General features: G+C 41.8%; 1 protein-coding gene across 1 annotated transcript in view; it reads left to right on the top strand.

Annotated features, from left to right (window-relative positions):
- NOX3 (NADPH oxidase 3) overlaps nucleotides 1-24,336 on the top strand; it is a 123,118-nt gene extending 98,782 nt beyond the window's left edge. Inside the window, exons 8-13 of the mRNA XM_040427287.1 lie at nucleotides 5,073-5,165; nucleotides 6,421-6,674; nucleotides 8,866-9,028; nucleotides 10,584-10,730; nucleotides 17,033-17,157; nucleotides 24,210-24,336. Coding sequence (XP_040283221.1) covers nucleotides 5,073-5,165; nucleotides 6,421-6,674; nucleotides 8,866-9,028; nucleotides 10,584-10,730; nucleotides 17,033-17,157; nucleotides 24,210-24,336 — 909 coding nt within the window. The remainder of the gene's footprint in view (nucleotides 1-5,072; nucleotides 5,166-6,420; nucleotides 6,675-8,865; nucleotides 9,029-10,583; nucleotides 10,731-17,032; nucleotides 17,158-24,209) is intronic.
- The last annotated feature ends 1,271 nt before the right edge of the window (nucleotides 24,337-25,607 follow it).

Below are 25,607 nucleotides of genomic sequence, written 5' to 3'. Positions count from 1 at the left end.
GACGAAATTGTTCTTTAACTTTTGCCGGCCCGCGATGCGCATGCGCGGGCCGGCTCTGACCGAAATCTCGCGTCTCGCGAGATGACGCACGGATGCGTCCAGGAGGAATGAATCAACCACCTTCCGGACGCATCCGTGCGTTAGGCGGTCGGGAGGTGGTTAAAAAAGAAAGAACACATGCCAGGCTGAGCGTTCAAGTGGATTAAGGTGAGTTTATTAATAGTTTTTTATTTTTTAACCCCTCCATCACTATTTTACTAAGCATTCTGTATTAAGAATGCTATTATTTTCCCTTATAATAATGTTAGAAGGGAAGATAATAAAAATCGGGTCCCCATCCCGATCGTCTGCTAGTAACCATGAGTGAAAACCGCACCGCATCCGCATTTGCTTGTTGATGCTTGCGATTTTCACTGCGTGAAAAACACACAATATAGAGCTTGCTGCGATTTTTCACGCAACGGACCAGTGATGCATGAAAATCACCGCTCATGTACACAGCCCCATTGAAGTGAATGGGTCCGGATTCAGTGCAGGTGCAATGCGTGCACCTCACGCATTGCACCCGTACGGAAATCTTACCCGTGTGAAAGGGGCCTAAATCTGCCTATTTTTTATAGTTCTGTCAGAAACAGAGACTTCTGTTTCCATCCATTTCTTTTTTTTGTTTGTCTTCTATTCTCAAAGTATCTTCCTTGGTTTATATAACCCTTATAACGTTCTCATTTTATTTATATTTAACTGATTTTCTTTCACTAATGCAGTGCAGAGCGCAAATGTACTTTTTTAGCAAAAAAAATTATTTGTCCCCCCAGAATCTAACAGATGGAATTACTGAATTGATTATGCTCACATATGCAGCACATGGGTACTTTACAGAAAAAAATGTGAATATGTCACCCTCTGGTTCCCTGAACTCACAGACTGATTACCTATATTATTTTCCCTTCCCCTGGCACATATGCAGTGCAGTTGCACTTAAAAAATGGGTATATGTTGCCCACTGTGTTTAACAATTATGTGTTTAACAGCAACAAGTTCTGATATCAGATAGGTTCTTTCCTATTCTCTCCCTCACAGCAGCAGCATCCTATCCCTACACTAGTAAGAGCTGAGTGACGTGCGGCGCTACGTGACTCCAGCTTATATAGAGGCTGGGTCACATGCTGCCCTGGCCAATCACAGCTATGCCATTAGTAGGCATGGCTGTGATGGCTTATAAGGGCACACTAGTTAAACGCTTGTTGATTGGCTGCCCTGCAGCCTTTCAAAAAGCGCCATTAAATCAACGAACACCGAACTCGAACCCAAACTTTTCCTGAAATGTTCTGGTTCGGGTCCAGGGTCAAAAAATCCTAAAGTTCGGTACGAACCCGAACTTTACAGTTCGGGTTTGCTCAACCCTAGTTATGAATTAATTTGTCCCAAATTGCTATAAATAAGGTATACACAGACCAGTGGCATGCCTAGGGTGTTTGGCACTCGGGGCGAGTCCTATTTCTGGCACTCCCCCTCCCCAATACTTTAAGAAAATTGTACCCGCTCACAATAGTGTTGACCTCATTGTACAACCTTCACAGTAGTTTTGTCCTGATATGTGCCCCCTCATGGTAGTTATGCCCATACTGTGCCCCCTCAAGGTAGTTATGCCCTCACTGAACAACTTTCACAGTAGTTATGCCCACATTGTGCCCCCTTAAAGTACTTATCCCTTCATTTTGCCCCCTTCACAGTAGTTATGCCCCCCTCACAGTAGTAATGGCTTATCTGTGATCCCTTCACAGTAGTTATGCCCTCTTTGTGCCTCCCTCACAGTAGTTATGCCCTCTCTGTGCGCCTTTTACAGTAGTAATGCCCTATCTGTGCCCCCTTCACAATTTTAATGCCCTCTATATTCCCCTTCAGAGTAGTTATGCCCACACTGTGCCCCCATAACAGTAATAATGCCATCTGTGCCCCTTTACAGTAGTAATGTCCATTGTGCCCTCTTCACAGTAATAATGCCCACTCAGTGCCCCATAACAGTTATGCCCACCCACTTCACAGGAGTAAAGCTATCTGTGCCCCCTTCACAGTAGTAATGCCCATTGTGTCCCCTCATAGGAGAAAATGCCCATTGTGCCCCCTTCATAGTAGTAATTCCCATTGTGCCCCAGTTATAGTAGTAATACCCAGTGTGCTCCCTTTGTAGTAGTAATGCCCATTATTCCCCCTTCACAGTAGTAATGTCCATTGTTCCCCCTTCATATTTATAATACCCTTTGTATCTCATTTACAGTAGTAATGCCCACTGTGCCCCCTCCATAGTAGTAAAGCTGATTGTGCTCCCCTAATAGTAGTATTGCCCTCTGTGCCCCCTTTGTAGTAGTATTGCCTTCTGTGCCCCCTTTATTTTAGTATTGTCCTCTGTGCCCCCTTTGTAGTAATTCCCTCTGTGACCCTTTTTGTAGTAGTAATGCCCTCTGTACCCACTCTGTAGTAGTAATTCCCTCTGTGCCCCCTCCATAGTAGAAATGCCTTCTGTGCCCCCTCCATGATATAAATGCCCTCTGTGCCCCCTCTATACTATAAATGCTCTCTGTGCCCCCTCTATGATATAAATGCCCTATGTGCCCCCTCCATGTTATAAATGCTCTCTGTACCCCCTCCATGGTATAAATGCTATCTGTGACCCCTCCATTGTAGAAATGCCTTCTGATGAAAAACAACTAAAGCACAGTACCTTGTCCCATTCCTGAGGCTCACATCCAGCTCTTCCCTGCAGACACAGATCGCTCTGCAGCATTGTGTGGGTGGAGCTTATGCAGATTCCCGGACTGCAGGCTCCCCCCCACACATGCAGGCAACGGGATCCGTGCCTGCTGGCTGAATGGTGGATCAGGGAGAAGTCTCTATGCTTTATCATTCAGTGCAGGAGAGACTGAGTACGAGGAGCTGAGTCACAGGACTGCAGCTCCCGGAGCTCCAGCAACGAGTGATTCAATGAAGCACTCATTGCTACTAGGCTCTAGCACCTCCTGAGAGCAGGCACCCGGGGCAGACCGCCCCCATGCCCCCCCTTAGCATGCCACTGACACAGACCATTCTGCCTTAGGGTACAGCCACACTGAGCGGCCGTGCTGTGGGCTGTGTAGCCTGCAGTTGCCTTTTATTTAATTATGAAGACTGCACTGTATGGTCAGCTCTTATTGTTAATGACCGTGCAGCACCTTTAATGTACCTTTAAACAGGGGCTGTACTCACTTCTTCAACCCCAGTGCTTTCCTGCCCTACAGGTGGGGGCTCTTCCTCTGTCATCTGCTTTTCCTTCTTTTCCGCATCATCTAATATCGATGAGAATATGTCATCACGAACATCCAGCTCCACGCTATGCATCTTGCTGACTTTTCTAGGACATGGAGACTTTGAAGGATGATTTGAAAGAAGTAAAGCCAGCAAATGATGAGGATGGTCATCATAAAGACCTAGCCCTCCTAAGGGGTGCAAACTGGATGGTAATGGTTGGTACACTGTCAGTGGAATAATAAAGGATTCTATCTTAATGGTATTAAATTACATATCTTAGTTTACAGCTGATGTAGAGGAATAAGTAAATGTAGGAATAAATTAATCATTTTCAACAACACTGTCCCTAGCGCATGAGCACTTTCCATGTCTCTCCCTATGTTCAGCTCACAGGACAATGGCGGAGACCATGCCAGATGAGGGTTTTATAGGGCTGTAACATCACAGGGGAAGGCTATCTGTGGATTGCTCAGCATTATGGGTGATCTTGCGTTCCTGGGCTTCTTACTTTAATTTTCTAACACGTGCAGCCGCCATTCTAGGGAAAACTGATTACCATATTTTTCGCCTGTACTCAGGCTCTGTACTCAGCGCTTCCTGGTCCTCGGCTGTCAGCTGTGAAGTCTGCGCACAGCGTGAGTGCGCTCTGTGATCTCAGGCTGTGCGCAGCCTTCACAACACAGCCGGCGGCAGGATGAAGAGGATCGCGCTGTGGGTGAGGAGCAGCGGCATCCAGGAGCAGGAGAGGTAAGTGTTTTTTATTTTGTGATCTGAGCCTGATGGGGGCTGAAATATCACTGCTGGGGGCTGATATATGACTGGGGGCTGCTTATAAATGGCTGGGCGCTGCTTATAAATGGCTGGGGCTGCTTATAAATGGCTGGGGGATAATTATACATGGCTGGGGGATAATTATACATGGCTGGGGGATAATTATACATGCCTGGGGGCTGCTTATAAATGGCTGTGTGCTGATATAAGGCATGGGGGTCTCATCTGAGGTCTGATTGGGGGTCTTCTTTATATTGGGATCTGATCTGAGGTCTTATTAACATTGGGGATCTGATTGGGGCTGTCAGATGAGGTCTGATTAATATTGGGGGTCTGATTGCTGATCTGACCTGAGGTCTAATGAAAAATATTTTTTTCTTATTGTCCTCCTCTAAAACTAAGGGGCGTCTTATGGGCTGGTGCGTCTTATAGGGCGAAAAATGCAATAGTTATCACAAAGCGTGAAGAAATTTGAATTCGTTTAGAATCAAAGTTTTACTAAACTTCAGACCAAATTCCACTTTGAATGCTTCACTTCACTCAAAACTACTATTGACTACATCATCTAAGGAATTAAATGGCTAGGATCAGAGATAACTGAGATCCCAACAGATATGGCTTGATGTCTGTATATTACAGCCAGCTCCGTTTGCTGACGACATGAGCAGCTCCTATACCTGTACCTTACAATGGATGTGCATTATATCCTGTTGCGCTAAGAACATCACAATAAGACAGTAGTAGTGCATCCATTTGCAAGAAGGGGTAAGGTCCTGATATATGTAGGAGCATATGTAAGATATGTACTTGTTCCACCACAGAAAATTAAATATATGTGAATTTGGTTATAATTTAATAGATTATATATAGATAGATATAATGTATCACTTTTTTCAGTTCCACCACCTTTATCTGTGTATAATATTTAAATACAAAACAATATTTATATGTCAATATATGTAAAAAAAATTATACTTTTGCATTAACACAATAAACTAACTGTATTTTCTTCTTAGACATGGAAATGGGTTGTTTTCCCTTTGGTATTCTATGTATGTGAAAGGATAATTCGATTTTGGAGATCTAAGCAAGAAGTTGTCATCACAAAGGTAATAATAACGAGAGTGACAAAATTACTTATCAAGAGAACTTGTCACCACAAAATGCAGTGCAATCTGCAGTCACCATGTTATAGAGCAGAAGGAGCTGAGCAAATTGATATATAGTTTTGTTGGAAAAGATTCAGTAAAACCTGTCATTTATATATTGAAATCTATGCTCTTTCTATCAAGTCAGGTCCCCAGCTGTCAGTGTTTGACATATAGTGTGAAAAAAATTACCTTTTACAATGTTTTGTGCACGTTTCACCAGATAAAACTAAGAAAAGCGAAAACATTGCTAAAGATATAAATAAAAAGCCCAATGTACCACATGAAAACAAATACTGTATTTTTCGCGCCATAAGTCGCATTCTTCCCCCCAAAGTGGGGGGGGGGGAAATGCCCCAGTGTCCTATGGGGCAAATACTAATAAGCACGTCACACAGCTAGTGGCAGGATGAAGACAGAGCGCGGGCGGTGAGGAGTAGCGGCGTCCGTAGCAGGAGAGGTAAGTGGTTTATTTATATTAGCTGGCATGATCTGAGGCAATGGGGGTGATGAGAGGCGTAAGGACTGATAGTGGAAGCTGATGAGAGGCAAAAGGGCTGATTATGGAGGCTGATGAGAGGCATAGGGGATGATTATAATGGCCGATGAGAGGCATAAGGGCTGATTATGGGGGATGATGAGAGGCATAGGAGCTGATATTGGGGTGATGAGAGGCAAGGAGGCTGATGAGACATGGGGGATTATAAGAGGCATGGAGCTGATATGGGGGCTGATAAGAGGCATGGGGGGCTGATGAGAAGCAATGGGGGATGATGAGAAGAATATGAGGGCTGATGAGAGGCATGGGGCTCTTATCTAAGGTCTGATTGGGGTCATTTACATTTTGGTCTGAGCTGAGGTCTTATTGGGGTCTTATTAACATTGGGGGTCTGATTGGGGCTGTCAGCTGAGGTCTGATTAACATTGGGGGTCTGATTGGTGGTCTGACCTGAGGTGTAATGAAAAATATTTTTTTCTTATTGTCCTCCTCTAAAACCTAGGTGCCTCTTATGGGCCAGTGCGTCTTATAGGGCGAAAAATACAGTATTATTTTGGTAGTCCAACAAATAATACAAATAATACATTACAGTTAAAATGGTTAAACCGCCATATGCACTAATTAAAAAACAAGTGTCTGGTCATTGAGGCCCTTTCAGACCTGGTCATTAAGGGCTTAATTGATTTTGCTTCTGGTAAATATGTAATTCTTTTTCAGGTTGTCACTCACGCATCGGGTGTCCTAGAAATTCAAATGAAGAAAAGGGGTTTTGCTATGGAACCAGGCCAATATATTTTTCTTCAATGCCCTGCTGTTTCATGGCTAGAGTGGCATCCTTTCACATTAACTTCAGCACCAGAAGAACCATTTTTTAGTGTGCACGTGAAGGCTCTTGGAGACTGGACAAAAGGCCTCCTTGCAGAATGTGGGGCAAGCAGGAATATGTGTTTGGAGCCTTGGCAGCTGCCAAGGTTGGAAACCTTTTTATTAAATGCATTTTGATTCCTCCATTATATTGTTTTCATATATCTTCAGAAATGTTCCATTTAGCCTAAAACTCCAAGTATTGCTTTTAAGGATAAAGTTAGGAAAGAAATGTGGCACCATTTCTTTAGCCTAGGGTCAACTCATAAGACTTAAGGAGCTCGCGTCATAGCTTTTGCCTGCAGCTGCTACTAGGTGGATTTTTACACTTACCACTGAGTTTGAAATTAGCTGCATAAATCTGCCAGCCGTGCTTTCACATATTGATACTGTAAAGAAAAGTATTTGGAGCTCTATATGTGAAAGGCTCAGTCCTTATTAAGATCTATTATGAAGTTATGGTGGACACTAATTTTGTTAAATTTGGTAGAGTTCTCTGTAGAGCTTTCACATGGGGCCCCATGATGTCTTATTCTTTGTATGCCTTAGGTCCTCTGTTAGAGCTATTCAATGCAGAAAGTAAACATAGCTTATAGAACGCTGCCTAGACTGAATACAGGGCAAAATCTGAATGGTTTTGTGTTTAAGGATTTATACAAGAGTGTTCTCATTCACTTATGGCAAATGGAGATTGTAACATAATGTGAATTCTAAAGTTTTGAGAATAAAAAAAAACTTACACAGGCTAAGTTAATAAATATATTTACTAAGTGTGCTTAAATGTATGATAACACAAACAAATCACATACAGAATAATAAAAAGTAAATAAACATCACTAGCCTAAATATGCAACATGCAATATGGGGTGACACTCCGGTCACCATGTCGTAGCACATGGATGACACCCCAGGGTGTAGAAGAAATAGGGCAAATCGATACTTACATCCTACTAATTCATTGTTAGTGTAGATCACAGTTATTCCCATCAGACTCTCCTCCAGTGTGCGTCAGGCTTGTCTTTGAGATCACTCACGAATGTGTTCTTGCCAGCACAATGGGGGATGGGTACTACATTACAAGGCACATCATTACACAGAATGGTAATAATAAAAGGGAACAGAATTAAAGGGACAGAACCAATCAGAACTTAAAAAATACCCTTACAATACAGAAATCTGAAAAATTGCGGGGCATTTTAATACAAAATGTATTAGAATGCTGTCAAACTTTCATTGTACAAAGTTTATATTACACGAACGACCCTATTGACAAAATAGCATCTCTGGGGGTAATTACATGCCGCAATGTTCACGTACGAGCAGGTAAACAGTGAAGAAAACACTGTGGTCTCTTGAAACAGCTAAGGCTATTTTCACATCTGCGTTGTGCTGTCCGGTTTTGAGATCCGGCATAGCCATTTATTGTCAGTAGATCATTCTAGCCATTCATTGTCAGTAGATCAGCTGTGTATGGCAACAAAGTGGCAATGCTCCTTGGTAAAATAATATGCAAAGAGGTATTACCTAGAGAAAGAGATCATTCTAGCTAGTGCCATTATAGTGGGAGACTGGATGTAAATCACAATTGAGCTGTTCTGTGCCTACAATATCACCAGTATGTACCATTACATCCTATAATTTTATCTTGATTTTAGCTTACTTAAATCTGAAAATAGACAACTACTCATATAATTGTATTTAGCATTTTTGACTTCACCTGGTTGCCTGTGGGATTAAAATTGGTTAATAAGTTCTCCTTATGTGCCAGGGGATGCAGTCAACCTAAGAATCAAGCAGTCAGACACCTTTGCTGGTGAAAGGATTCTCTGCCGGGCAACACATGTAGATCCAATTTTATTAGTTATACATTGGGAGTCTAGTCACCACCCCTTTTAGCCATAATATGACCAATCAAAATCATTTAATGCAGTAACCAATCAGGAATGACGAGACAGAATACAAAAGTTAATTCATACAGCTATGTGCTAAAATCTAAAGTTTAAATGTAAATATTCTGAAATTTTGCCAAGCGTCTAATTCCTGTGTCATAATATCATGCTTGCTCAAGCAGGTACTTCCAATTTGCGATTTAAGCTTTATTTATTGTTCCTATGAATGATCGTTTTGTAATAGGTGAAAGAAGAATATAAAGTGTTTTACTTCACTTCATGAGTTCAAATTCAAATTACTGGTATAAAGATGGTTAGGAGACAAAATGGATGCCTTCTCGAAGTACAAATGTGTTCAACTAAAATCAATTTCTTTCACACTTTCTTACACAGTTATTTTTTATTCTAGATTGGCAGTTGATGGACCTTATGGATCAGCTACAACTAATGTATTCCACTATCATGTTAGTGTATGCATTGCAGCAGGGATTGGAGTGACACCTTTTGCATCTGTCCTAAAATCGGTGTGGTACAAATACTGCTCTCCGAATAGTGATATTGGATTAAGAAAGGTAATAGTTGCTGGTTTTCCTAAAATTAAATGGAATCTGTCATCAGTTTTATGGTGTCGCTTTCTTTAAGGGCTCATGCACATGGCCATTCACTTGAATGGGTCCGCAATCCAGAAGGTCAGGTGCAGAACGGAGGCACGGAACCCCACGGAAGCACTACGAAGTGCTTCCGTGGGGTTTCTGTTCATGCATCCGCACTGCAAAAAAGTAGTGCATGCACAACATTTTTGTGGTGCGTACAGACCACGGACCATTTCAAGTTGAATGGGTCTTGATCCATCTGTGGAATCTCCATGGATGTTGCCCGTGCATTGGTGACCGCAAAATTGCGATCCCCAATGCACAGAATGGCCGATCAGCTGCCGTGTGCATGAGCCAATTGCAGCTCTAAACACAGAACAGGTGCAGATCCTTCCCTTAGACCTTATGTCTGTGGAGGCTCCAATCCTAGTTTTGGCTCACAATCACTGATGGAAATCACTGATCAAAACACTGATGTGTGAATAAGGGCTCATGCACACGACCATATGTATTTTGCGGTCTGCAAAAATGGATCCGCAAAAAATACAGATGACGTCCGTGTGCATTCCATATTTTGCAGAACGGAACAGCTGGCCCCTAATAGAACAGTACTATCCTTGTCCGTAATGCGGATGTGTTATATATTTTTGCGAAACGGAATACTGACATAGAGAAACGAAATGCACATAGAAACATAGAATGTATCGGCAGATAAGAACCATTTGGCCCATCTAGTCTGCCCAATATACTGAGTACTATGGATAGTCCCTGGCCCTATCTTATATGAAGGATGGCCTTATGCCTATCCCATGCATGCTTAAACTCCTTCACTGTATTTGCAGCTACCACTTCTGCAGGAAGGCTATTCCATGCATCCACTACTCTCTCAGTAAAGTAATACTTCCTGAAAAAAAAAAACTGAATAATAAGTTCAGTTTTTTTGCGGACCCATTGAAATGAATGGTTCCACATACGGGCCTCAAAAAACCCAGAATGGACACGGAAACATAATAAGTTCGCGTGCATGAGCCCTTAGGCATGAAACTGGTGGCAGATTCCCTTTAATAGTCACGTTAATGATTAATCAATAAACAGTTTTATTGCTGTATGCTTTAGGCCTCATGCACACGACTGTGCTGTTTTTTGCGGTCCGCAAAAAACGGAAGCCGCCCGTGCGCCTTCCGCAATTTGCAAAAACTGCGGTTCGGATGCGGACCATAAATGTTTGCATGAGGCCTTAGGCGGACCCATTCATTTCTATGGGGCCGCACGAATGCGGAATGCGCATTGCCGTGTCCGTGTTTTGCGGATCCGCAAAACACGTTGCGGACGTGTGAATGGACCCTTATTGTCATGTGTAACATTTTCCTTATAGAGAATTACAGCTACTATGAGTATTCCCCAAACAGTTACATTAGGTTCTTATCTAATTATGTAACCTGAGACTTATTCTTATTAGGGTATAGTCTACTATGGAGAGTAGAAGATAATATAATAATGCAGATAAAAGTTTAAACTTGATTTTGTGTTTTAGATATATTTCTATTGGCTTTGTCGGGACACTCATTCATTTGAATGGTTTGCTGATCTCCTGATCTCCTTAGAAGAACAAATGTCAGAGCAAGGCAAAACGGACTTTCTTAGTTATCATCTTTTTCTCACCAGCTGGGATGAAAACCAGGTAAAACAAAAATGTATATGAAAAAGATTTAACTATATAACTAAAAATATTTGTCAAATTCAAGCCAACACTGACAAAGATCCGCTTTTTTGTGGACAGTTCAGCATGTCCGCAAAAAAAACAGATTGCATTCTGCATTTTTACAGACTCATAGACTTCAATGAGGGTAGGTCCTGATTTTCACTGACAAGTATAGGACATGTTTTATTTGTTTTGCGGGGCTGTGGAACAGAAGAAAAGGACAGCACACGGTGTGTAGTCCGCAACTTTTGGGGCCCCCTAGAACTGCATGGGTCCGCATCAAATCTGCAAAATTGCGGATCAGATGCGGAAAGCAACATACGGCTGTCTGAATGAGCCCTTAGTCTCATGCCCTGGGCACAGAATGGGTGCTGCACCAGAGAATTCCTGCATATGTCAGTGAAAGTATGGAAAAATGATGGATAAAAATGGTATGCCATTGGCTTTGTGAAGACCAAGGGTGAGTTACTAAACATATATAAGCATGGAGATGTATGCCGGAGATGTAGAGCTATGTACACTGGAAAGAAAAGATAACCAGAGTAATGAATGACAGAATCACAGACAGCAGAGGTGCCAGTGCAAACAGTAAACCCAAAAATCATCCTGTCTGCTGTGTTCATGGTAGATAGATATCCATCTAGGCTATTGTAACCTACCTGTTAGGTGGTGTTGGGAACAGTGGTTACATGAGGACACACACAGGAAACAGGACCTAGATGGCCCGCATAGGCCAGTGGTTTAGTTGCCCACCATCCAGGCACAGGTGGAACCTTCATTACACACTCCTTTCCCTGGACCATTTCAAGACAGTTAAGTTGAAGAAAATTTGGTGTCAGCAGTATAATGCTTATCCACACAAAGCAAAGGTTTCCCAGGAATGTCTCTGCCAGTTCACTTCCTTGGCCTGCCTGGTCTCCAGATTATGGGACTAGCTGAGACGCTCATCTGAAACAGTCCTAAGGCAAAGAAAAAACCCTGAGCAACTGGCCTCCTCCTCCCATGTCTCTACAGATTTCTCCTGCCATGGAACACCTCTGTCGTGACAATCAGCTGAATTACTTAACTGACAGAGCCCCTCTGTGTGTTGAGTGGGAGCATCACTGTGTGTAAGGTGACTGAATAAATGCCAGATTCAGCTGCAGTACCTGTCCAAGCCACAGTACTGCTGCTGCCTGTCACACAGAGCAGCTCTGTCAGTTATGATAGCTGCTGACAGAGGCATCCTGTGTATTGGGTGACTATAGCAACAATCAGCCGTTGAGGGGATGGGGTGAAAGGCAGATTTACTCATTGAAGCAATGTTGTAAATGCATTAAAGGGGTTCTCCGGGAATTAAGAAAATGAAAATGCTTAAATATTACTTTATTATAAATATATTACCAAATGCTTTTCATTAGCTACTATGGCTTGTTTTGTCAGGGGAGCAATCATTAGGAGAAATAAAATGGTCGCCGTCCTATTAGTACACACAAAACTTGTCCTAATTACACAGCAGGACAAGTTACTTCACAACCCTGAGCTAAAGAGCTGCCTCGTCCTCCTCTCTGCTCTGCTTGTCAGGGATTATGATCCTGAATACAGCTGATAACATCTTCAGCTGAATCTCTGTAGGAATGGAGTTCATGAGGAGACACGAAGTACAGAGAGGACGACCACGACAGACTGTGGTAATGGAGATGGCATACAAGTGCTGCTGCTGATCATCCACATCCCCACCTCATCTCTGTACTTCACGTTTCCTCATGAACTTAAACTGTATTCAGGATAATAATCCCTGATGAGCAGAGAAGAGATTGAGGCAGCTCTTTAGCTAAGTGTTCTGAAGCAACTTGTCCTGCTGTGTGATTAGGACAGGTTTTTTGTGTACTAATAGGATGGCAGCCATTTTATTTCACATGATGAGTGCTCCCCAGACAAAACAAGCCATTATAACTAATGAAAGGTATTTGGGAATATATTTATAATAAAGTAATATTTAAGTACTTTCATTTTCTGAATTCCTGGAGAACCCCTTTAAGGATTTTGCAGTGGTTTTTCTAAATTGGAACAAAATAATGCATGTCAGTGGCAATTTCTCAGCAACCGCAATGTGTAAAATCCAGCCTTATTATAAGGCACCAGAGCTTGCTGAAGAAGCTTTGGGAAAGTCAGGAGGGATAGGTGAGTATGAAAAAGGTATTGTTTTAATCAGTTTTTTATGTGTTGTTTGTACCTATGAAACTGGCTGACCTGTTGCATGTGTGTTTGGCAGCTGAAGGCATCTGTGTTGGAATCTGTATTTAATTAAACACTCCCCAACTTCCAGCCCTCTTCCACCATTTTATTAACCAAATAAATTCCACGGTGTTGTGTTGTAATGCAATCCATGCAATATAATCCACCAAATCCAAAGTAACCCATTTAATAGAGAAACCTGTAAAAACAAAAAAACTGAGATGCATTAAAAAGCAGTCAAATAAGAACAATTTCCTTTTCCTTTTCATATTCACCTAACTTCCCCATTGTAGCCACAATGCGGTTCTTTAAAGTTCCTGCAAAACTGCCGAATTTTGCGGCAATTTTGAAAGACTGCTGCTAAAACAATATGGAAGCCGCAAAGTGCCTCTCTTAGAATCTTTCAGTTGTTTTACTTAAATGACATCTGTCAGCAGATTTGTACCTATGAAACTGGCTGACCTGTTACATGTTTGCTTGGCAGCTGAAGACATCTGTGTTGGTCCCATGTTCATATGTGCCCGCATTGCTGAGAAACATGATGATTTAATATATGCAAAGGAGCCTGTGGGAGCAACGAGGGTGTTGGCGTTATACTTAGAGGCTTAGTTCTCTCTCGAGTTTGATTGACAGGGCCAGGCAGTGAAAACATCATCACATCTGGCCCTGTCAATCAAAGTGTACAGGGCACGGCAGTTGCAGAGAGAGCTGATGCTCTAGCAGTAATGGCAGCACCCCCGCTGCTCCTAGAGGTTCATGTGCATATATTTAAACATCATTTTTCTCAGCAATATGGACACTTATGAATATGGGACCAACACAGATGTCTTCAGCTGCCAAACGCACATGTAACAGGTCAACCAGTTTCATAGTTACAAAATCTGCTGACAGATGCCCTTTAAGTAAAACAGCTGATAGATGCTGTGAGAAGCACTTTGCAGCCACAATGCAGTTTTGGCAGCAGTTTTGCAGGGACTTTAGAGAACTGCATCGTGGCTGCAATATGTAAACCCGGAAAGTCGGAGGGAAACCAAGTGAATATGTAAACTGTCTTATATTTAGAAGTGGTGGTGGATCTGCCGAAGGAAGGTATGTAGAGGCCGGTCTTAATAAATGTGCCCCAAAAACAAGAATTAACCTGGATCACACCCCCTAATGCTATGCTTTGATCTAATAACGGCTTCTCAGCATAAGTAACATCGCTTCTCAGTACCATAAATAGTATACAAGCCCCTATGTTGCATGCTTACATGAGGCATTAGTACACATTTTGATCAAAAAGCGTAAGCCTACTCACCATGACAAGGTTGCCTGCTCGAGGGGGAACCTACTCTAAATTTGGCTCGGCACTCTGTGGCGACCACTGGCACCACAGCACCGTGCCAGCAGACGGCGGGGCTCGGCAGCCAAACAGCACACCTGCTTTTTGGCAATGCCACCCTGGCACTGGGCCCCACCAACCCACCAGCACAGCATCACAGCAACAGTGGCCCCCATGCAGCACCGCACCATGTGAACAGTTGTCAAAGCTTACCTTATCATATGCTCTCAGGATCTCCAACTGAGAGCTGGTAGGAATTTGTGAACCCTTAATGCAGTCTCCTGCTAATTAAAATCACCTTGGTCGAATGGGAGGAGTGCTAATACCAGAGTGCAAAAAATGGAAAGGAACTATAAAATATCCAAAAACAAGAATGAACCTGGATCACACCTCCTTATGTTATGCTGCTGAGTCCCGCCGTTTGCTGGTGCAGTGCTGTGGTGCTGGTGGTTGCCACACAGTGTTGCGCCAAATTTAGAGTAGGCTCCCACTCAAGGAGGCAACTTAGTTGTGGTAAGTGGGCTTACGCTTTTTGATCAAAATGTGTACTAATGATGGGTCTGTATACTATTTATGGCGCTGAGAAGTGATGTTAATTATGCTGAGAAGCAGTTATTAGATCAAAGCATAACATGAGGAGGTGTGATCCAAATTCATTCTTGTTTTTGGATAGTTAATAAATGCTCCCCATTGTTCTTGTCTGACTGTGTCTTATGCATGTCTTTTCTTTTTTGTTGTTCTAGGTGTCTCTATTAAGGCTAATGCCCACAAACGCAAGGGCTCCGTGCCTGTATTGCAAACCAGAAATGGCTTGAATTGGTCCGCAATCCGCAAGATACAGCCGAAGATAGAAAATGTCATAACTTGTGCGGAGTGGCGGTAAGGATCAGAAGCCCACGAATTGCTTCCGTGGGCTTTCAGTTCTGTGCCTCAGCACCGCAAAAGATAAGACATGTCCTATCTTTTGCCATACAGGTATCTTGCAGATTGCAGACCCATTCAAGCCGTTTATGGTTCGCAATACGGGTCAATGGGTCCATATCCATAATAGAGAGTGCAAACGGCCATTGCCCGTGTATTGCAGACCGCTATTTGCGGTCCACAGCACAGGCACGGGACCCTTACGTTCGTCTGCATGAGCCCTTAAATGGGTAACATTGCATCGATTGCACCACTGTGGAATTTATTTGGCTAATAAAATGGTGGAAGAGGGCTGGAAGTTGGGGAGTGTTTAAATACAGATGCCAACACAGATGCCTTCAGCTGCCAAGTGCAAATGAAACAGGTCAGCCAATTTCATAGGTGCAGATCTGCTGACAGATGCCCTTTAACTGACAGACCTACTCTGAGCAGGATAGTTGCTGCACAGTGTGTCAGCCAGCCACTGCAGCTAAATGAACTCCAGAAGCCACTCTGCACACAGCGCAGCTCACAGAGGGTCTATGTCTGTTAAGCAAAACTGCTGATTGCTGCTGCCAGAGGCCCCCTACGTGTAAGGCTACTTTCACACTCACATTTGGTGCGGAAACGTCTGCATCCGTTCAGAACGGATCCTTTTGTATTATCTTTAACATAGCCAAGACGGATCTGTCTTGAACACCATTGAAAGTCAATAGAGGACGGATCCGTTTTCTATTGTGTCAGATTGTGCCATAGATCCGTCCCCATTGACTTACATTGTGTGTCAGAATGGATCCGTTTGGCTCAGTTTTGTCAGATGGACACCAAAACGCTGCAAGCAGCATTTTGTTGTCCGCCTCCAAAGCGGAATGGAGGCAGAACGGAGCCAAACTAATGCATTCTGAGCGGATCCTTTTCTATTCAGAATGCATTAGGGCAAAACTGATCCGTTTTGGACAGCTTGTGAGAGTCCTGAACGGATCTCACAAACAGAAAGCCAAAACGCCAGTGTGAAAGTAGCCTAAGGCCAAGGCATTAGCTATAAATTGTACAGAAGTCCTGGAGATGGGAGATTGCTAAATGAGATGAATGTTAGAGATGAATAAAGTTTCTTGAAACTTGTTTTGTCTCTGATTCGTCAAATTTTTAAAAAAAATTCTCTCTCTCTTTCTTTCTTTTTGTCTCCTTCTCTCTGTTATTTGCCCCAAATAAATCACAAGAAATTTCAATCAGAATTTTTGGGATAATTTGGGAAAAATTCCAAATCGGTGGAATCAATTTGCTCTTCTCTTCAGTATAAGTACATTACATATTAATTCAATAGAGAAATGCTGCAATGCGTTATCATGTGCTTTCTTTAATATATTATAGCATGTTACTGTATCAGGCTAATTCATTATAGCTATTCATTATAGCTTGCCACAACTGTGAATGCGGTATAAGATAAAATAATATAAGATGATAAATTAATTGGATTCAACCCAAATTTTATAGAAATTTGAATCACATTCGAAACCAAATTTTTGGTGAGAGAAAAAAATAATAAAAGATAAATAATAATGTCTGATAATAGAGATAAAAATATGAGACCTCAGGGTGTCTAATACACATTTTTAGCCCAATAGGAGCACTTTCAATTTGGGTACAATCAATTTGGATCCGAATTTAATCTGTCTTCCAATTCGGCTAAATTGAACCCGAATCGAATTTTTTGTGATTTGCTGATCTGCAGTGATGCCTCAACAGTATAACGATCTGATAATCTCAGATTTAGGCCTAAATTGTTTTGTTTATCAGTGCTATTTTTTTTAAATAAAAAAAAAACATGTATCTTTCATTTTAGGCTGCACACATAGCTTTTCATTGTGATAATGACCTGGATGTTATCACAGGACTAAGGCATAAAACAAACTTTGGAAGACCCAACTGGAATAAAGAATTCAGATATATAGCAGACAGACATTCAGGGTAAAACACAGACAAATGGCTACTTATTTGTGCTAACTTTAGAATTATAAGGTCTGCTGACCCTAGCAGTTTTCATTTTTCATCTGTAAAAAATCTGCTAAAAAATAAGTACAGTTACCAAACATCAACTTACAAGTACATTTGACTTACTTGTAATAGGAACAGCAAATATAGGTACTTAAAGGAAATGTGTCACCAAATTGTTTTCTGCCAGTTAATACCAGATAGTAACACATTTTTTTTTTCTATTCTCTTTTTATTTTCTTATTGCAGGTTTTTAACTATTTCCTGAACATCATTATCAGGTCTTGCCTAAACTTTTCTTTACAGCATTTAGAAAGCATCAAGAAAATTGCTTTACGGCAGCCCCATGTGCCATAGACACAATAGTCAGGAGGGGACCTCATTGACTTCTACAGGAGATTTTTCTAGGCATGCCCTGTGACCTGTGCCCTGTGACCTATACAAGGATGGTGGATCCCGTCTTGTCTGTCATTCTAATCCTGCCTGTAATCAGGGGCATAGCTAAAAGCTCATGGGCCCTGGTGCAAGATTTCAGTTTGGGCCCCCTTCCCTCAGTGTATTGTGGCCAGAGGCAGGGAAGCACATAGCCTTCGTGATGCCTGAACCAAAAATTGAAACGGCACCCCCCATGCCAAATTCTTGACCTAACCCCTTCCTTTGAGCCAGAGGTGTAACTTGATCTGCATACACGTCCTATAATACTAGTGTCTTCTTATGTGGTACAAGGGTCTTAATCTGCCTCTGCACCCCCTATAGCTATACCCCTGCCTGTAATGACATCACCTCTGTGTACAGATAAGCAAGTAAATGCAGTAAAGAAGAGGATCCTATTATTAGGCTTAGTGGCCAGTGCAAAAACTGCAGAATTTTATGGTTTTTGTTTAAATATCTGTAGAGATGTGGAAAATAATGAACACCACCAAATATTCTTTAAAAATATCTTAAACATAAAAAGGTGATTTAAACAATAGGTCATTTTCTGATGACACATTTCCTTTAAACCAATGCATAGGTCAATTTGACCCTGTTGGCATTTTTTTGCAGTTCTGCTTTGTAGATATACAATTTGAAAACTAGACCACTGTATTTTTATTACATATAGATTGGAAAAGATAATAATGATGCTACATTTCATGTAGGTATTTTGCCAATTTTTTCTTTGTTTTGGTAAAATTACATCCCTGCTTCTTTTTTTGCCATGGAACTAACATTTGATGCAGTGTTTTTTATTGCTGAACTGTTTTATTGAATTAAAAAAAGGTAGATCTGAAGTAGTGACCACAATCCAATACATTCAATTTTAGAAGTTTTTGGTAAATTGGACCTTTGGTAAATTTGGTAAATATAGCAATTTAGACTTCTTTTTCTAGTATTGCTGTCACCTCGACTGCTCTGTGCATGAAGCATCATTTCAGTCAACTTTGATGTTGGCCATATCCAACAAATTATGATAATTTGGCACAGTGGATAACTATCTTGTAGATGCTGGGATGCACATTTTGTAGTATAAAGTGCACCTTATTCTATTTTTGTTTTGTTGAATTCAAATGTTCCTGTTAAAGAAAAAGGATTAGGAGCCTACTGAAAAAACATTAAGGTACGTTTAGACAGCTTAGTTTTGACACATCTACTACATACGAGCTGATATAATGATCGCAGGTTGACACTGCTAAATCGCGGTGCATGTGTCTGTGGGATGGTGTTCCCAATGAAATATTGAAGAGAAGACCGTGCCGGTCTTCTCTTCAATACTACATACGAGCCATAGTGGGCTCCAATTAACAAATTAGAACTGCACTCACTGTTTAGTTGGCCTGCATTGTTAATGACCACGCAGCACCCTCAATTCTAAATTAACAATGCAGACCAACTAAAGAGTGTGTTCCCAATTAGTTGGCACTGTACTTGACCACAGTGTGCCCATCTCACAACCGCGTCTCCACTGTGCCATGTGGTCATACCGTTAGATGTCTGGTTAAAGGCTAAGAAATCATTTTTTTGATGATCAGAAAGTCAGTTACTAATGCCTCGTTTCCACTGAGCGGATCGGTTCGGGTCGTTTAGAATGGAACGGGTTTGAATGGTCCGGTCTATTCTGGTGAGCGTTTCCACTGCAAATCGGACCGCCGGGGCCATACAGGTTTTAGAAAAAATGCCTCTCATGATGTCACACTAGTGCGACGAGAAACGTGATGCAGCGTCACTCAGCGTCAGCCAAACAACAACAACAACAATGGAGGTCATTCAGCAGCTCGTCTTTTCTCTGCTAGCCTTTTGGTTCGTAATAGGCAAAATTCATACCGCACTGTATGAGAGAAGGTTGCGAGCGGCAATGAGAAACACAGCCGAAAAGAGAAGAAAACTTTTAGCTTGGATGTGTAGCCGGGAGGAGAAGTATACATTTGTGCTGCTAAGACAAAGACGGCAGCGCTATAGGGTAAGCACAACTGACTGACTTACCTGAAACACACACACATACACTGACACACTGAAACACACACTGACCTACACACACACTGACCTACACACACACACTGACACACACACACTGACCTATACACACACTGACACACACACTGACACACACTGACCTATACACACACTGACACACACACACACACTGACACACACTGACCTATACACACACTGACACACAGACACACTCACTGACCCACACACCCTGACCTATACACACACTGACACACACACTGACCCACACACCCTGACCTATACACACTGACACACTCACACTGACCTATACACACACTGACACACTCACTGACCCACACACCCTGACCTATACACACACTGACCTATACACACTGACACACTCACACTGACCTATACACACACATACACTGACCTACACACACACACTGACACACACACTGACCTATACACACTGACACACTGCATTTTTTACAGATGCTTCTCCTTTTGGCAAAGCAGCGCCGCCGACCAGTGATTTGGGCTTTCCCTCGTGCCAATGAGTGGTGGAATGTGACCGTCCCAGGATTCACCCACAGACAGTGGGTGCAGAATTTAAGGATGTCAGAGGAAACCTTCTCATTCCTTTGTGCAAAGCTACGTCCAGTGATGGAAAAGAAAAGCACCAACTTCAGAGCCTGTTTGCCTGTAAGGAAAAGAATTGCCATTGCACTGTGGAAGCTGGCTACCAACAGTGAATACAGGAGTATAGGTCATCTTTTTGGTGTCAGCAAATCATCAGTGTGCCGGTGTGTGCAGGACTTCTGTAAGTCTGTGTGCACATTGCTAGCGCCTGAAATTGTTCATTTTCCTAACAGGGAAAAGCTCAAAGACATGGCTGAGTACTTTGAGAACAGGTGGGGCCTTCCACAGTGTGTTGGTGCTATTGATGGCTCACACATACCAATAATAGCACCACAAGAATACCACACTGACTACTTCAACCGAAAAGGCTGGCATTCCATCATCCTCCAGGGAGTAGTGGATGGCAAGGGACTATTCTGGAATGTGAATGTAGGAAAGCCTGGGAGTTTGCATGATGCTCGGGTTCTCCGATTGTCAACATTTTGGGATTGGGTTGGCCAGGGAGGCCTGTACCCTGTTAGCACTAAGAACATTTGTGGGGTGAATGTTGGCTATTATGTGCTTGGGGACTCTGCCTATCCTTTACAAAATTGGCTCCTGAAACCATTTCCAGACAATGGGCGCCTAACAACAGAGCAGCAAATCTACAACAAGAAAACATCCAGGGCACGTGTTGTAGTGGAAAATGCGTTTGGAAGACTTAAGGGTAGATGGAGGTGTCTTATGAAGAGGAATGACAGTGACATACAACTAACCAAATCCATGGTCCTAACGTGCTGTGCTCTTCACAATCTTTGTGAAAGTCATGGAGAAGACTTTGACCAGGATTGGAATACATCTCCAGAAGAGCCAGTACCAGTAATAGCAGCACAGGATATGGAAGAAGAGTGCAGTGAAATACGTCAGGCTCTGATGAGGCACCTTAACGTTAACGTTGTTACCGTGAATAATTAAAATCTTTAATTACTTTTTGCTAAATGCTAAATAAAATCAGACATACTCAGAGAAGTCGTTCTTGGTTTTTATTCCACAAAAAAAATCATCTTCCTACATATTTTGTAAAGGCAAAATTTTGATAATGTAGAAACATTGTTTACAATAAAGAGCTTGTAAAGGTTTGTTTTTTATTAAGCTAGTGCAGGGATATGCAATTAGCGGAAATCCAGCTGTTTTGCAGAACTACAAGTCCCATCATGCTTTTGCCTCTGGGTGTCATGCTTGTGACTGTCAGAGTCTTGCTATGCCACATGGGAATTGTAGTTCTGAAACAGTTGGATATCCACTAATTGCATATCCCTAAGCTATTGCATTGTTGTTTTTTTCTTCAATTTCACTTCCAATAAATGTTTTTTTTTTGTTTTCTTTGTATGAATTTCTAACTTCCTGTTCCTCCTCAGTAAGCTGTTCAATAAGCTGTGCTGACTGACTAAACACAGCTCAGATGATGTTGTCTGGTTTACTGAGAAGGAACAGGAAGTGAGAAATTCAGACCAAGAAAAAAAACATCTAAAAAGGAAATTAAAGGAAAAGGTAAACCAAAAATGCCAAGTATATTCGCAATTACATCTACAATGCAAAAATGAGAAGAAATTAAGCGATCGGGGGTGCCCTTTGTTGAAATCCAGGCTCCACCGTCCAAGGGGGGTGATAACGCAAAGGAGGCAGAAGGGAATCAAAGCAGCAGCACAAAGAAAGCCATGTGCAGCAAGGAGCAAATGTGTCCAATCTTGTGTGATCGCTGATGGCTCAAAGGAGCCTATTAAAAAAAATAAAAAATCTAACCTTTAAAACCCACTCTAATTATATATTTTTAAACGTAAACATGGGTACAGGTCCAGAGCTGCATGAAAGGCACTAATGTCTGGGTGGTGACCTGGTTTGACGATTGGCTCCAATCACTTGAACAAGCTGACCAAGGACACCGAGGAAGGCCTGGTTGAAGGTAGCCAACTGCTCCATCTGCTGCCGGGCAATTTCTGCCTCCTGGCGCATAGCTTCCTGGGCATCCTGACGTACTGCTTGAAACCGCCTCTCAGAAAGGTTATCCATTCTTTCCAGCTGCCTTTCTTCTGCTGCCCGCATATCCTCCATGACTGTGCGCAGATCCAACTGTAACCTTCTCCTTTCACCTGTAATATACAAAAGACCTAAATATTGCTTTTGGTAACATCTGCCAAACCAATACTGTAAGCTCCTTTCTCATCTGCCCCACACTGATTCACTGCCACACCTCTGTTCCCCCTGCTCATCTGCTACACCAACAATACACAGCACTGCTCATCTGCCCACTGCTGAACCCCCTTCTCATCTCTTCCACCACTGTACCTGCTGCTAATCCCCCCCTTCTCATCTCTTCCACCACTGTACCTGCTGCTAATCCCCCCCTTCTTATCTCTTCCACAACTGTACCTCCTGCTAATCCCCCCCTTCTCATCTCTTCCACCACTATACCTCCTGCTAATCCCCCCCTTCTTATCTCTTCCACCACTGTACCTCCTGCTAATCCCCCCCTTCTCATCTCTTCCACCACTATACCTCCTGCACATCTCCCCCACAGCTGATCTCCCCCTTCTTATCTATTCCAACACTGTACCTCCTGCACATCTGCCCCACTGCTGTTTTAGTTTAAGAAAATGCACAGTTAAAAATTTCTTTTTTATCATCATGTCTTACCATTGTGCCTTGGTGCATTGGGAGTACTCTGTAGTTGGCTACTCTGTGGTTGGCTACTCTGTGGTTGGCTTGAGGAAATACTGCTGCTGTTGCTGCTGAAAGACATTGAAGGTCCATCTTCTGATAAGTTTGATGCATCAGTGGAGAGTACATCAACTGTTTCTGAAAATAAACATATGGTTAGATATTATATTTTAAATGGTAAGCAGAGCGATATTCTAAGCGAAGTTTTAAAAAAAAAAAAAATTACCAAAGGGGTCTACTATGGATTCGAGAATTACAGTTGCAGAGTCCAGACCTCCCTCCCTGCCTTGGTTTGCTGGCCGATGACCGTAAATGGCGTCCATGGCGTCGTACCACCTCCAAGCAGTTGGACAGTTTCCACTACGGCTGTTGGCGTCCTTAATTTTTTTATATTGTGCTTTAAGCTTTTTAAGCTTTGCCCTACACTGGCCCGACGTCCGTTCAAATCCCTCGGCTGCCATCCGCTGCGAAATATCTTTATAGACCTTTTCATTTCTCACTGATCCATCAAGCTCACTCTGAATAACGCCATCGCCGATGATTGCTAAGAACGTAGATAGTTCCTCAGATAACCAGACCCTGCTGTTGTTTGCTGGCATCCTTCTCCTTTATATGGACTAATAAGGCGACGTGGTGATTGTTTGGCGCTTTGCTTTGACGTCAGCATTGATGTTTTCTGACCACCAATCAGTGGAAAGTACTGTGTGACGCCAGTAGCTCCGCCCTAACCGTACCGTTCCATTTTCTATGGACCCACATGAGAAGCAGGACCCTGAATGGCGCGGTACGGTTCGGTTTTATGGCACGCTTTCATAATGGAAACACCCAAAATAGCGTACCGTACCGAACCGTACCGAACCGATCCGCTCAGTGGAAACGAGGCATAATAGATCTGGTTACTTCAAACATAGGATAGCATGGCATTTTCCTTTTAAATGCACCGCTATCAAGATGATATAGGAGACAGTTCTCGTGGAATTTACTGAACTTGAGCTGAAGTTTAGCATTCCATTTTGTGGGGAGAATTGAAAGGAGTTGCCTCATTAAAATGTAGGACATACTGTATTGACATCATAAAGAACTCCTGAATATGAACCAGAAGCTATTCCTGTAATACCTGAGAACAAACATTGGTAAAGTGGTAATATATGGTATCTATAACAAAGGCTTTATTGATATATGATGGAGAGACTTTTATAAATGGCTTTTACAGAACTAAAATATGTTTCCTTATTTTCTTTTTTTTTATCTTTAAACAGAACTAGTATAGGGGTGTTCTTCTGCGGACCAAAATCTCTTTCCAAAATACTGAACAGTATGTGCCATTTGCATTCATCATCTGATCCAAGAGGAGTCCATTTTCATTATAACAAGGAGAGTTTTTAATTGTGCAGAGTCTTTTATTTGTACTAAAAATATTTTCCATGCAATCATAATCACGTCAGATACAAGTTCAATTACTGTTGTGTTAGAATACTTTCACACCACATACTGTATGTATGCTATGTCAGATGTATACCTATATTAATAAACTGTATATACAGTACCTTAAAAAAGTATTCATACCCCTTGAACTTTTACCCATTTTTTCACTTTACACCCACAAACTTAAAGGCTATGTATTTTTTTTTTTTATGTTTTTATTATTGCATTGTACTCATTATAAGGTAATTTTTTTTTTCAATTGGTCTTTATTTAAAATATGGGCTCCTTTTTTGTGTACATAGCTGAGATGCTCTAGTAGTAGCCTGTGGATTTTCTGTCTTTTCTGTCATCTGGGGAGCAGACGGATTCCTTATCTCTGCTCTCTGACCTTATAAACACACTAATTAAAGCTCAAGCCTTATTTTACTGATAAGAATGTGGCTTAAATAAGTGTTTATGACCTCTCAACAGTTTAGAGATAAGGCTTATTAGCTGACCGGCACAAAGTGAAAGTACCAGTCACACAGAAAAACAGTTAACCCTTTGTGACAGAATGGCTCAATATTTTTAATAAAGGCCAATTATAAATATGATTTTTAGCAAAAATTAGTAAAATGCAATCATAAAATTTCCTCCAAAGGTGTTCGTAGCCTTTAAATGTATTTTATTGGGATTTTATTTTATAGACCAACACCAGTATGTGTGAAGTGTGAGCATTTACGTTTGTGGGTGTAACGTGATAAAATGTGGAAAAGTTCAAGGGGTATGAATATATTTTCAAGGCACTGTATACTGCACTGAAAATGGATGAAGCTCAATACTTTGTCAGAATATATAATTTAATATTCATTTTCTAATATATCCTTAAACATGTATAGTTGCTATACAGCTGCAGATATACAATATTAATTTGATGGAATAATTTTTTTGTGTGTATAGGGAAATAAAAAGTTTTTTTTTTGTGTTTTATTCTAACTGGCATCTCATGTCTTTTTCTGGTGCTGAAAAGCATCGTAGTCTTTCCATTCCAGCACTCTCAAAAATGCTATCCAGGTATCCAACTTTTGGCATAGGTTAGCAGAATATAAGCTTCTGGTTACTCAAGTATACTTCAGCATGAATAATTTTGGTATGCATACATACAGTATATGTCAGATGTTGGGCAAGAGCATGGTGTGAACAGAGCCTGATTTGTTCTGCATATATGAAATAAATATGGAAGTAAATGCCCA

The sequence above is a fragment of the Bufo bufo genome, chromosome 4 (genome assembly GCF_905171765.1).
Source record: "Bufo bufo chromosome 4, aBufBuf1.1, whole genome shotgun sequence".
NCBI lineage: Eukaryota > Metazoa > Chordata > Amphibia > Anura > Bufonidae > Bufo > Bufo bufo.
Note: the sequence above shows the minus strand (reverse complement) of the source record. Positions and strands in the feature narration are given on the sequence as shown.